We start from the raw sequence: 14668 nt of genomic DNA, 5'->3' as shown, positions 1-14668 counted from the left end.
CAGTGGTGCATGAAGCCAAAAATGGTTTGATAAAAATACTTGGATCTTCCATGTTGTGGGGCCCATAGAGCGTGGGCCCAAGAGACTACCGCCAACTGAGCTGGTTAACTTCCGGTTTAGCGCCCGGCTAACGTGAATGGGGATAAAATAATTGAATCGCGTGGCTCTTCTAGACTTTGAGAAGTTTATTGGAGCTAATGGCTAATGGAGTCATTTCAGGGGGGTTGTGACCAAGGCCCCAGGAGAAGCGCCAGGCTTTGAAGCCAGTTCATCAGAAGACGCTAGTGTGCACGCTCTATGGGCTGCACAGCACGGAAGATTTGGGTATTTTCATAGCCGGGAAGTCGGCTTTTTTGGCTTCATGCTCCACTGCGCACCTTTCATAGGAACGACTGGGCCTCCGCCTCCAACGCTGTGTCCAGATTTAATATAACGTCCTTGTGTAAAATCAATCTGGTGCAGTGGGAGGTTTCCCATGTAATCCACAAAGGGATGCCATATCTTGTAAAAGGTTTTGCTCTAACTCTGTCTACGCGTACACAGCTATACATTTCAGAGCGCCACATTTGTATCTAGATATAGTGCTCCCATCATTTGCGATGAAGTCAAACATCAGTCTGAGATTAAAAAAATCAAATATCAGAATAAATGTAAGTGATTTCTTTTTAATTTCATGTAAATGTGAATGGTTGGGTCCTCTCCTATTGCTGTCAGTCACCCACTGCCTCAGTCACCAGTTTTTCTCAAGGTTACTTTAGTTCACTGGGAGTGTCTTACTGGACCACGTGATCCTGATGCGAAGTTACTCGGTGTCAAAGCTGCGCTCAGCTGCAGGGCTGCATGGTGTGATGTGCCGCGGACTAAAAATAACACCGCTTCCCCTTTAAACAATAAAACATTCATAACGTCTAAAACATCCTGTACTAGACCGTTCACTCGATTTTATATGTTTATTTTATTTTTTACTTTGTTGCAGAAGAGAGAATTCAAAATGCCAGAATCCAAAGCGATGCTCCCGAGAACATCTCCACCAGATTTCATGATTGTTCATACAATGAATAAGAGAATTAAATAAAGTCTTGGTTAATCCGTCCTGCACCCAGAATAGAGATTTCACCCCTGATAACCTTGGCGTCGATCGCATCTTCCTGTCCGACCTATAAACCCTCTCGTTTCGGCAGGGGTGTCTGCCATTGCGCAGCAGCCAACTAGGTGAAGGTGGAAAATACAGCAGGAGGAGGAGGAAGGATGCTTCAGTAGGCTGTCAGGGTCTGTTTCTCCAAGCCTGCTGGACATCATCACACGCCGTCCATCCATCCCCCTGCCCAGCTCCCCCACTGTGGTCTGTCTCAGATATATTGTCGACCCCCCTCAACCCCCCTCCTCCTCTCTCCTCCTCCTTAATCTCCCAGATTGTTGGCGACTTGCTGCAGTCGATGCTGCAGTTTTGAAGCCGCTCCTGCACCGGGACCCGCTGACTCAATGAGAAAGACATGCTCGCATTCGTTTTGGTCTCTGGGTCGCTCTGGATTATATTAGGTGAGTTTTTGAATCGTGTTTATTTTGTATTGGTTCCCTGTTCGTTATTTGATGGGTTTTGCATGGCGGGGCTGTGGCTGGAGGCGATGCACCTGTCTCTCTGTAGAGGAGGATGAAGGCGCATCGCGTTGCCATCCACTGCCGGCTTTTTCGCGCATCTGTGCGGTTTCTGCCGTTTTATTCCGCCTCATTCCGTCGAGTTGCTTGATCGCACTCTAATGCTGCAGTTGACGCTTTACCTGCACGACAATGACGCCGGTGACATCTTTAATTCTCCTCCCAGAACACGTGTCACCCCGGGCCTCCATTCAAACGCGCAACACCTCATTTCAAAATAGCTGTGCGCTTTGGATTTCCTTTGCATTTCCAGCACTAGTTTGCTTGAAAGGATGCTTTCAATTTGGCTTCACCTTTCATCAGGTGCTGTGGGTTTGGACCGGCTGCCATGCGGCTCGAAGCATGTGGCTCATTTTCTGCACATCTTTCATTGAATTTCCCTGCGTAAACGTGTGTTTTTACTCTGAGAAGCCACCGCTTAAACAAAAGGACTGTCCCTCTCTGTAAGCCAAACGGGATATAAAAAAAAAAACGTGTGGTTTTGAGGCCGACCAGCTGCTAAGGTCGTGTGACATTGTGCGTAGACACCGGACACACGTCATTAAAAGGCATAAAATACACTCATAGCGGCCTGTTTCACCGCCTCCCGGTGAGGCTCGTGCCGGGCGGTGCAAACATCCACCCGCCGGTCATTTATCTCACATTTAACATCTCAATTTGCAAGAAAGCCGGTTGTGAAACTCAGCATTTTTTTTTTTTTTTTTTGTCTGTGATGTCCTCCGCCACGTCTCTGTGATGGAGGGAGGGAGGATGAGGGAGGATGAGGGAGGATGACGCGCTTTCGGATGAGCGCAGCTGATTGGACGGAGCTGTCCAGGAGAGAGCGGTGCTGAAATCCTGCGGCCTACCGGCAAACTGAGCACAGCGTGCTCCGCTCTCACCGACACCACCCCCCACCGCGGGTTCACACAGCCGGGCGTGGGGGCATCGGGAGCGGTTAGGAGACACGGCTCGTTGACCTCTAGTCGTCTTCAAACATACCCGAGGACATTTATTTCTTTAACATATAATCCCTTTAAAAGCAGAAAAGATTGGTTTTAGCAACGCGTCATGAAATCAAGCAGTGTAATCCGTCATTTCCCGAAAAGATTGCGTGCCAGTGGATAAATAAACAGGGTGTGATTTGTTGTATCCCTCCGCCAAAGAGTATAGGCCCTGAGCGGCAGCTGCACAGCATGGTTGCTAAGTAACCAGCAACCAGTAACAGTTGGGGATTTTGGTTGGTGCATTAATATTAAAATCTGCTGTTACAGGCCTGCAGGGGTTGTGTTTTGGATACAGCAGCCAATCAGAAGTGAGGCCCAAATTTGTTTGAAGCACACTGAATTGTTTGGCTGACGAGCAGAGCCCACCCCAGGGAGACCCACCACACCTTTCACCTGTCATCCCGTCCCGACACCCTGCTGCTCCTCCGTGTGAATAATTCATTTTAATCACCATCTAGTGCAGCCCCGCGCGACGTGTAAACCTATTCTTTTTCCCTCCTCAATATTTCATTGAAAGGACGGTGGTTGCATCGCTCCACCCTTTGGAGGAAACTACCCAATGGTGTTTTAGTATTCAAGGATCCTCCACTTAACACATGGCCCCTGTTAGCCAGAGGAATAATGACTATAACTCCATGACTCTTTTTGTTTTTTGTCATTCAAACAGCTTTTTTGAAGGGAGGGAGGGAGTCAGAGGGAGTCAGGGGGAGTCAGAGGGGTCGTGAAAATGTCGAAAAACCTGCAAATTAAAGACAAACTGCGTGACTGCACAAGATGACAGGATAGATGTTGAGTGTTCAGTCTCGCCTGCTGTGTAATGAAAGTCTGTCACTGCGCACTCGCACTGAGTGTCAGGAGTTATGAGACGAATGGTGTTGTGTGTATTGCACCGTCAGTGATGGGAAGTAACTAAATACATTTACTGAAGTACTTTTCCAGAGGTGAGCAACAAAGAAATGTTCTGTTCCAAAATGAGATGTAAGATGGCGCCTCATTTTACACGTTATATATATTCATAGATCAACAAAATACTAGTATCTGTACAATTTAACATAAAAATAAAGTGTAACTGACTCTACAGCCAAGATTGTTAACGTTTTTGTCTGAACACCAATGGTGGAACGTAACCAAGTACATTTACTCAAGTACTAAAGTTAACAAGGCCAAAGTCTGCACCAACAGAAGCTCCCCTCTCCCACAGAAAGCACTGCTCCTGAAACGCCTCGTCAGTAGTCCCGCCTTTAATTCTGTGACATCACGCTACATTACTGCGTCACACATTTGCATAATTCATGCCTATATTCACAGTATAGGGGACGCTAACTGGAAGCTGAAAACTCTACAGAGCCGCCCGGAGACACGGTGAGCGATGCTGAGTCAGGCGTGTGTGAGCCGACCAATCAGAGCAGAGTGGGTATTCAGGACGGAGGGGCCTTAAAGAGACAGGAGCTAAAATGGAGCATTTCAGCTGCATGTAGGGTTGCAGCAGTATGAAAATTGGCAGCCATCGTGACGTGTACATTTACTCGTCTACAGTATTGCATTCTACGTTAAAGAATATATTTTTTTCAAGTTTCAACTGAGTGTCATGGCTGTCAGGGCGTGATAGCGTGTGAAAATATAACAACCAGTTTTCTCTGCCTAAAAAAACACTTCCTTCCTTCAAAGATTCATAAGCGATTCTGGAGAATACTGATACTGATGCTTCGGGTTGGTAGACTAAACAATCAACTATCTTGGAGGATCAACAAGGATCATTGTAACTGATGACAATGATAATAATCGTGTAATACCACATACTGTGAGGCCGCGAAACCATGATGTTTTGTAAGATGGTTATCGTACCGTGAAAATCTCACATTGTTTCAACCCATGTCTGACAAGTGCTTTTCTTTGCGCAACAAACATAGTTAAGTTGATGATTTCAAGATTAACTCTACATATTGACTCCACTCCAGTCTCATTCCCGGTGTGATCAATAACATCAGCCGGTCTGGGTGCTTCCAGATCCGCACGGCAGCTTTCCGTCTGAGTGGCTTTTTGCTGTCTCAGCGTTCAGTGCATCCACTTCCTCATGTTGTGGGATGCTGGATGGAATAATAGCTCAGCCTAAAGTGCTGAAGCAGGTCTGTCCGCCCGTCACATGCTCAAGTGGTTCTCCTGCAGACCAGTCATCAGTGTAACGTATGATGTTGTTCTCGTTTGGTTATTGTTTGTGTTCCTTTCAGATACAAAACATAATTTGTTTAGCGGTGATATTAAAGGCCCTTTTGGAAGTGAGAAAACCTGTCAGGGAGCATTGTTTGATCCTAAAAACATTATGTTTGATTTCATGATTTCATCTGAAGGAGGTTTTTTTCTTTACCTAAAAAATGAACAATGAAGGAAGTGGTAATATGTTGGTTTTCAGCCTGTTTGTATCACATCCTTAAAAATGCAGCAGTGCTCGCAAAGGCTCACAGATTGCACGTGCAAAAGTGTTTCCAACTGCTTGAAGGATCTAACATTTTCAGCATTAATTGCAAAAATGACAACTAATATAGAAAACATGTTTGTTTTTGGAACCCAACCGATATATCAGTTAGCCGGTATTATGGACCGATATTGGCCTATCATAGATATATTGGTATAGAGCTAATAGTGCAGTAAAACATGCTCCAGATAAGCTAAAGCTCCTGTTGGTAAGATAGTCTCATTCCCGATTTGTCAACTACTGACGCTTACGGATGGCGGCTGACCTGACCTACAAAAGTGTCAGTATTTGACGAGTTGGGAATGAAAAAATCAAATGCATTACGTAAATATCTTTTTGTGAACCACATTTAAGGGATCATTGCAAAAGAAAGGATGTTTATGTATAGATTATGTGTATATAAGAATATCAGCTGATATACTGATATAAAAATGTTTGTCCACCCAACACTGGTGTCAGCATCGGCCCCAAAGTCCAGTATCTGATAAGCTCTGGTTTGTTTTTTACTTGCCTTTTCTACCCAATTTAAAGTGTGTCTGCGCAATTGGAGAAAATGTAATCGAAATCGCAATATCCAAATTGCAGGAAGCTGAGATTGTTTTCAGGTGAAAAAAAAAAGGTAAGGTAAAAACAGCATTATAATGAAGTAATACCTCAAATCAAAGACGTGTCAAAATGAGCGCAGCATGATATTTTTACCATATCATGCAGCTCTAAAGTCAGGTAGAGATCCAGAGGCCTGCCTCCAACCTCACTTTGACAGTCAAATCGAACTGGGAGCACCCTCATTTAGTGTTGTGTGATATGTATAAATGTGCAAATATCGCTTGCACGTTCATTTCCATACGTGTGCCTACAGCAGTGCGTACATTGTGTGTCAGTATGCCAGAGTGCGTGAGGAGGAGAGGATGAGCGCTGTGTGTTTAGGTAGAGCGAGAGAGGGAGAGGGAGAGGGAGAGAGAGAGAGAGAGAGAGAGAGTGGTGGAGGGAGGGGCGGGTGGGTGTGGTGAGAGTGTGCGCAGCGTCTGTCGAGCTGAGGGTGGTGTGATACGGAGGCCAGCCAGGCCCAAACCAGGCTGAAACGCATCTCGCTGCCTTCCCCTTGCTTGCCTCAGCTTAATCTGGCCGGTGGCAATGAGAAGGTAATCACTAGTTTGCACAGGGTGATGTGATATCCGCCTGAGGCCCCTTGACACAGCACACACACACACACACACACTCACTCTCACACACACACACACACACACACACACACATACACACACTAATACACAGAGACACATCACACCTCACCGGCTGCCTGGCTGCCTCCGACGCCTTTGTAAGTGCCGCTGCCTCAACCACAGCTGCTTTAACCCTTCTGCAATGCAATTACAGTTTAGATCTTTTTAGCAGGTGTTTGCTCTTTATGTCTGTTTTTACCTCAGTGCTGCATCTTTGATTTAATATATATTGATAGATAGATAGATATGTTATTCCTGCTTAACTCCCTCCCTTCTTTTCTCTGCAGCTTGTATCAGATTTTTACTTTATGAATGATGACTGCAATAACCTGTTGGTTTGGCATCTCAGCTCAGGAGGGGAAATGGCTGTTTTCTTTCGTGTGCACAGGGTGTAACGGCGTCTGTACAATTTTGCCTCAGCGGCGGCGACAGGAAGAGGTTGTGGTTTCGCTCCTCGAGGGTGGTCTAAGTCGAGGAACGGCTGACAGCGATAAGGACGAGCGGTTAAAAGAGAGCTAGAGATTAGGTTTTGCTGTGCAATGATGATTGAGCACTGGTGGTTAAAATAGCACAAAAAAAAGAAAGATGTGACGCGAGTTTAAAGAATTGCATTTAAAGAAGAGGAGAAAGCCGAGTGGGACGTCTTTAAATAGAGTGCAGTAGTGAGGTTACTACTGGTCATCCGTCTCTGTGCTAATAGGCTGTAATCTCCCCACGCTGGACTCTAATCATTGGTGACGGCCCTCAGATGGGCCGATGGGGTGGGACTTAAGGACGAGGAAGGGTTGCGTTTCCTCCGCTTTAAGCCTCAGAGGTCACAGGAAGTGTAACGGGCCCATTCACAAGCCTTCCTCCCTGCTAGCCTGCAGCACTCACGCTGCACCAAAGTGGATTCTTCAAGAACGATGACACAGAAGTATTGCAGCGTTAAACAAGCCTCTGTGCAGCAGCAGAAAAAAAAAATCAATATTTTGACAAATTTTTGTTTGAATGGATCGACTCAAGTGTTTCACGAGCGACTATTCGGAGACACTTTAGATGCCATTTGTGGTAATGTAACATGCACAACCAGTCGAATGTCCTCCGTTCCAAAAATACTGCCACTTCTGGGACACACTAAGCTTTTTATGTCAGTAGAGACGGCTGGGAATGTTCTTCTTCTGCTCCTTGTGTTTCAACAATTCAAGAGCCGTGGTGAAATCAAATCCTTTGGTAGGATTTTACACATCAGTGTATCTCAGTGCATACTCAGCCTTTTGTGTGAGCTCAGACACATGCGTTGTTTTCCTACCCCAAGCTAGTTCAGACATCTGAAGGGATATTAACAGCCGTAAAGATTTCACTTGCTCGTTCTGATACATTTTATAGCATTAAAAAAAAACCCTGGGCTGTAGGATTCGGACATCCTGTGTCCGAAGTTTATTTTTTTATAATCCAGCTGTTCATGCACGCCATGTGCTCTAAATGTTTTGTAATAGATATGACACAGTTTGAATTATGTTCCCTCAGCTCTGTGTTCGACTGTGCACATCTGTCAGGCTCTCTGGCTGAGTGTTTGTCTGCTGATGGTCCCACAGATCCAGACGTCCACTGACACTGCATCAACATTTTTTCGCCAGTCTTGATTGTATTTCGTTTCAGCCGGTTGCTGTCTTGACAGAATTAACGTCAGATTACATTTGAATGTTAGATGATACTGATCCCTTCTCTTCATTACATTTCAAACAGACATACGACAGATGGTGTAAATGAATATCCTGAATTATATCCAGGAAATGGTCAACAAAAAGCAAGTTAGAAGCTGAAGTGTCAGTCAAAAGCAGCCCAGTTACACAATGTACTTTTGTGCAAACCACCGACACCAACTTTACATCTTTAGGTTCAGTTTTCCAATTTTATGCTGTGAAAATGCTGTAATTATGCCACAAAAACACTTGGTTAGGGTTAGGAAAAGACCATATTTTGGCTTAAAATACCTGCTTTGGTCGCCGCAAACAAGCTGGAGATTATCCCGAAGTCTGCTTGAAAATATCCAGCGTTGTCATGTTTACAAATGTTGAAACTCCTCCTCGGTCCTGTGTCAAAAATATTGCACGGTTTCACACTGTTGTCAAAAATATCCAGTGGTTTCGCAGTTTCAAATGTTGAAACACAGTCTTTCACCATCGTCCTCTCCACCCGGCGATACGACGTGCTCATCAACATGGTCACATCACAATGTGAGTGTGTAGATTGTATAGAGTGAACGTATATGACGCGTGCAAATGTGAACTTATCAGTGTTGTGCAGAAACGTTAACTGCTTATCATTGGCTCTTTGGGATTAAGCTACAGCAGTCTGTGCAGAAGGGGGAAGACAGAAGAAGACAGCAGAAAACCAAATGTTAACACTCGTGCTCATTTAAATGTGTCATTCTGTTGAGGAAAACAAATTTGGCTCGCAAAAAAACAGCTTGAACTTAACTCTGACAAATGAGAGAATTGAATATGCTGATGAAGACAATGAGACGTAGATGAAAGGTTGAATAAAAAGCTTGCGAGTAGACCGTCAAGGGACAAGACTTTGGTAGCGGAAGCGTTTTGGTTTCCATTTGTAGTCCTAGTCGTAGCATTGACCAATGACGTTTGATAAAGAGCAAAAGAGGCGGTATCACTGGCTGAAGTGTAAATTCTGGGACCCAACAGCTATCGTCAGACACTCAAGCTCTAAAGGGACTGTTGCTGTGCAGACAGTCTGCAATCTCAGTTTAAATCATAATCTCTGGTCCCTACTGATAAACTAAAAAGCCACAGACGCATACAAGAAGTTTGGAACGAACAAGAAATAGACCCAAGTCCGACAATGTAACCTAGATTGCAACAATAAAGTAGTAATAAAGGTTTATTGAACAACAATTTAGCTTTATATGTTTTGATTTTTATTCATATACAGATATCCGTTTATGGAGATTAGCCGACATGTTGTCTCTAACTTCACTCTCGCCTCTTAAGTGTAAATGATAACCAGCACAGAGAAGAGGTAGTGGTGGCCCAGATAACCACTGGCGACGCCGAAACATTAACCGCTGCTCCTTGAGGCTGAATCGTGGCCACATAACAAACGATGAGTTCTGAGATTTTACCATAAACCTTTATTACTACTTTATTGTTGCAAGCTAGATTACATTTACGGACTTAGGTCTAGTGTTCCCATCTTCCCGTAAGTAAATGTATGAGAGAGATAATGCTTTAAAAAACATAATCCGTAATACATCTCGTCAAGTTGTTATCAACAAACTCAACATTTGCAGGATCCCTTGTAACTCATCTCTGATGATTTTCAACTCGTTTTACTGCAGCATTTTCTCGCAGTTAAAGACATAAGACGTGTAAGATGTGGTGAGGTGTGATGTTAGTCACTTGATCGCCATCTGAATGCTCGCGCTGTAAACGCACCGGATTTTCATGGCGTGATGTGCTCTTGATTTCACAAATTAAACTCCGAGGTCGTCGAGTTCACATGCTGATAAAGGTCATTGTTGTTGCTGATGGGGATGCTGCTGACCTGCTGCGCTTCTGTCACACCAGCTGCAGCAACAATCTTTGTAGACGGCGACAGGGATGGACTTAAAGACCTCGATGTGTACGTTTATGTGTGTGTGTGTGTGTGTGTCCCTGGGGTGTTTTTTTTAGGTTACTACAGGACAGGACAGAGAGTTGGACACCAAACAGAGCTGTAGGCTGTAGTGGAGAGAAGGTTGAACCAGCTGAGCAAATGACCCTGTTTACCCAAAATTTCATATGCAGCCTGATTTTAACTGCAAGATCCGTTTTGTAGTGAGACATTTGGTGTGTCAAACACACGATCAAATAAGGCTTTCGAGTCTTACTGCAGCGGCTGACAATTCATTCTCAGTGTCAAATTAAATCTGTGTTAAATTTCAGCGGCTGCTTCCACAGACGTGGTCTGTGGAGGACTGAGGGCTTGTACACGTCCTCCTTCAACGAGACGGCGTACTGAGAATTCACCTCGGAGTCACCTTGAGTGAAGGAAACACTGGTTGTCGTCCAAATTAGGGAAAAGGAAAGAGGCATCTCTTGGAGGAGCCTGTCGAATCTGCCAGGGTTGTCGTGCCATCATGGCGTTTTCATCTGCCCCTGAAATGGGACACAGCCGTTGTGTGTAGTCGAAGGATAATTGATTCACAAGACCTTTTCACTGCCTCCCACCCAGCACCCAGTCTGACATTACCTTTTAAAGGATAACTCCACCAATTTTACACATTAAAATGTGTTTACAGGTCTTGAGGAGAACTACTGCATGATGTGAAAAAGCAGTATGAATTCATTAGTTGCTCCAGAGGAAGCTGCATGTAATCTGATAAATTGCCTCTAGTGTAAGTTGAATTGTGGGTAATGTAGGCACCTGGTTTCATCTCTGGTTCTGCTGTATTGATTTTTATTATTTGTCTTTAAGTGCTATGCTAGAATCGTTGACTGCTTTTCAAAACCGGGCGCCAACGTTACCCATAATGCAACTAAACTACTGAGTGACATCACAGGAGGCGATTTATCAGATTACATGCAGCTTCCTCTGAAGCAACAAAAGGCTGCAGTAGTACTCCTTTAAACACACTTTCATGTGTAAAATTGGTGGAGCTACCCTTTGAGGGGAAACATTTTCAGTCTGAGTCAGTCATCAGAGGTTGGCATTAAGTTTACAGGTCAGATTATTTCTTTAATGTCAGTCAAACAGGAAAATGCAGACGAGAACAGAAGACAGAGAGAGAAAAAGAGATGCGAGACGGGCAGTTCGATGTTTGCGTCTCTCCTGGAGGCCAATTAGGTGTCTGGCAGGCTGTGAGTCTCCTGCTGCTGTCAGGCCATTTCGTGGCAGGGAGATGTGGCGCGCTAGCATGCCTGCGCTGTAGCATTCAGTGGGTTGTTTAACCCTGCGGGCTCCACACGAGAGCCTGTTTCTGCACAAACAGGTGCCGGGAGTGTGGTGTTCAATCATGAGTCGGCAGATCTGGATTATTTCCAGATGTTGCAGATGAGGGTTTGGTTACAAAATGCGATGTAACATGGCATCTTATTTTACACATTATATATATTTATACATCAACGGGAATACTCTTAGACTGTCTTATAGAAGACACACATCAGTACAATTCAACATAATCGATCTCTGCTAAACAACCACGGACACGTCAGACCTAAATCTTTTTTACTCCCACAAGGTTGAGTCAAGACAAACCAGGCCTCCTCTATTCCAGCTATCTGCTCATTGGTGTTAGTAGGTTACGAAGTCTGTCTATATTTAGAGCTGGTTGAGTGCCGTTTCCCCTCCTTTGCCTCCATTTTCAAACACGGACCCGTCCGCTGTGTCTCTGTTATCCCTGCAGCCAGGCCGCATTAGCCATTGAAGGCAACACAAAGCCGCGTGCAGGCAGCTCCGTTATCTATATGTGTCATCTTCAGAGCCCACTTCTGATTACAGCGATGCGTCGACATTTGAACTCAATCAAGCGTGCCATCTGATCAGATTGTGATGAAGGAAATAAATATGTTATCTGTCCTTAATCACAGTTTGGACCAGTGCTGTGGCAGTTATAGTCTCAAACAGATGTATTTATAATGTCAGAAAAGAACGAAGATCAGCCCCAAAATGTGTCCCTCGTCTAGATTTTTAACCAAATCACACCAGGTGTGAGAAATTCAACCCAAAGGACCCCAGATACCCTGATCTTTTCTTTTCCACCGCCGTCTCCTCCACCTACCGATGCTGGACGTATCCGTGGTTTGCAGAAATGCTAACTGCTAACATTCAATCTTGGCGACGAGGCTGGAGAAAATTTGAATTTTTTAGCTCAAACAGACCTTTTTCATTTAGCCTGTCGATGTGTCTTTGTAATGAAAGTTGAGAAAGAGTTTCACTTTTAATTATGGAGCATCCACTGGGCAAATCATTCCCATAATAGCTTAATAATAGCTTTGTGTAGTCTCAGTATAATTCTGTTCAACATTTAACTCAATATAATTTCAGAAGTGCTCATCATCATGATTAAACACATTTATTATTGACTTTCTACTATTAGATTACTTGTGAAATGAAGTCCACGCTTCCTCCACAGTTGAAGAACGAGTCAGATTACTGTTTCTGCACCAGAGGAGGCAAACATGGTGGCTGTAGTTGATGCTGTGTTTGATAGCAGGGAGGTTTGTTTGTTTTTATATGACACGCTTCAGCTGTTCATGTCCTGTTGGCACGACATGGAAATTATCTTGTCTGAGTGTGTGCGTGTGTGTGTGTGTGTGTGTGTGTGAAAAGTGCTGCCAGCCTGGCTGATGCTTTGTCATTGATCTTCCCATCAGAACTGTTTGGATACATGAGCCGCACTGCGATATGAAGCAGGACAGTGGTGTAGGATATGTAGAGTAATGTGGAAAATACAGTGTATGTGAGGGAAATATTCCCTTGTTTTGTACAAATCAATCAAATCAGTGTGTCAGCTGTGTTTTTGACTTGATCAGAATCAGAATCAGGGAGAAAAGTAGAAAATATAACTTCCTGCAGAGACATAAAGCCAAATACCGACACTCTGGGTTAGCGTCCGATCTGATCTGGGGACGAGCCTCAACACCTGGAGACAATCTACCTGTTACATCTTGTTGCTTTAAGAAACTCCTTGTTACTATAGCAACAAAACAGCTTAAAAGTCACTTTATTTGTTCTCGCTGCTCAAGCAATCGATTGATATCAGATATCGAAAAATTTGTATAAAAAGTTGTTTGAGATAAGTTAAAAATGGTTTTGTTTTTCGTTCTTTATTTCCTTTATTTGTCGTACACATACACCAACAATTTGGGAAATTCACTTGTTGGCTTTATTTCCAAGACTTTGATGTTTAGATTCAAATCAATCCCACGGCTGCATCTTAAGTATGGTGCTGGAGTCCGGAAGTGGTTAGCCTAGCTTATCATAAAATCTGAAAAGAAAGGAGAGACAGCTCGCTGATTAAAGATTAATAGAAAGCTCACCAACGAGGCTAAAGCTGACGAATGACTGTGTTGTATGTTTGATGTTACCCACACATAAACAGAAATGTATAAAGACCATTTTTGGTCTCTCAAATTGTCTGTGGGTGGCGTATTTCTAACTTGGTACGAGAGCCTGACCATTACACAATTTTTGAGGCCAATGCTGCTACCGAAGTACTAATTTCAGTACAAAGTACTTTGTGCCTGTGTGTATAGATGTGTTATATTTCAGTGTTCGACATCTTGTGCGGTTGTCTTGACAAGTCACCAGAAAGCGAATGAGCATATTTCCTTAATAATGAACTTCAGAATAATGTAAAGTTTTTGATTCAGAGGAAAATAATTAAATTACATGATGTTATGTATAATATAATGCAGTCCAGGTGAGATAAATCTCTCTGTGTTGTCTTTCTGTTCCCAATTTGTTCCCTCGTTTTACATTTTTTGACCCCACTTCTCGATGCTCTGCTCTCAAGAGAGTTTCTCACTCTGCTTCCAAATACCTGAATCTGAGCCAGGTTGTGTTTTCAATTTGTCACGTCACTTTTCACTAATTAAGTCTAACTGTCGGACGAACTCCAGCAGCGCGCAGTGGGCCGCTCTGTGTACTCAACAGGGCAGAAAGCTTCATCCCAGAATTAACTTTGACACTGTAACCGCATCGACATCCACACACATGCCAACGAACAGTGTTGTTTAGCTCAGAAAAAAAAAGTTTCTATTAGTTACGGTGATGCTCGACATTTCCCAGCACTTGGACAGCTCTGATCCCCCATCGAGATTACTGGAACTGCAGAAAGGGACAACAGAAAAAGAGGAAATATCCGATCAGTGCAGCAAAAAGAGAAGCAGAGGAGTTTTGCGGTATTGCAGAGGCAGTACCGTTTTCAGACACATCACAGGACCCGTCATGCTTGTGGTTTCTCAGTGACAGGTGATAGTTTCTATCTGAACAGAAACTCGAGTTAATTTGAATTAAGAGGATTTGAGGAGTTTGGGAAAGCGGCGTCGTGCAGGGAATTCACTGTAGAGCAGCTGAAGGTACTGTGCTTCTGACTCGATTCAAAACAGTTGCTGAGCGATAGCTGTATCTGTAAATGTTGTGTCACACTGTGGGTCAGTGCCACTCTGACTGTGCTGCCTGATGACAGCATACACATGTGTGTGTGTGGAAACTAAGCTTAGCGTGACACCATGTGAGTAATGCATGTAGAAGTGTCTGCTGGTAAGTTTGAAGGAGCAGTTCGCCCAAAAATGCCACAATGATAAGACACAATGATCTTAATGTGTCTGCAAACCTCAGGCTGATCA

At 44.0% G+C, this 14668-nt stretch overlaps 1 protein-coding gene across 2 annotated transcripts in view; it reads left to right on the top strand.

Moving 5' to 3' along the window:
- The first annotated feature begins 1225 nt into the window (after window positions 1–1225).
- Window positions 1226–14668, top strand: part of acsl6 (acyl-CoA synthetase long chain family member 6) — a 43432-nt gene continuing 29989 nt past the window's right edge. Inside the window, exon 1 of one of the 2 annotated variants that reach the window (XM_084374448.1) lies at window positions 1226–1539. In XM_084374448.1, the coding sequence (XP_084230574.1) occupies window positions 1494–1539 (46 nt within the window). In that variant the 5' untranslated portion in view covers window positions 1226–1493. Of the gene's footprint in view, window positions 1540–6353; window positions 6437–14668 lie in introns of those variants that run through there. The other variant, XM_084374449.1, reaches the window with a different exon arrangement.

The sequence above is a fragment of the Pagrus pagrus genome (genome assembly GCF_965226575.1).
Source record: "Pagrus pagrus genome assembly, chromosome: 14".
NCBI classification, from domain to species: Eukaryota; Metazoa; Chordata; class Actinopteri; order Spariformes; family Sparidae; genus Pagrus; species Pagrus pagrus.
The sequence above is the reverse complement of the archived record's forward strand: the minus strand, read 5'-3'. Positions and strand labels throughout refer to the sequence as shown.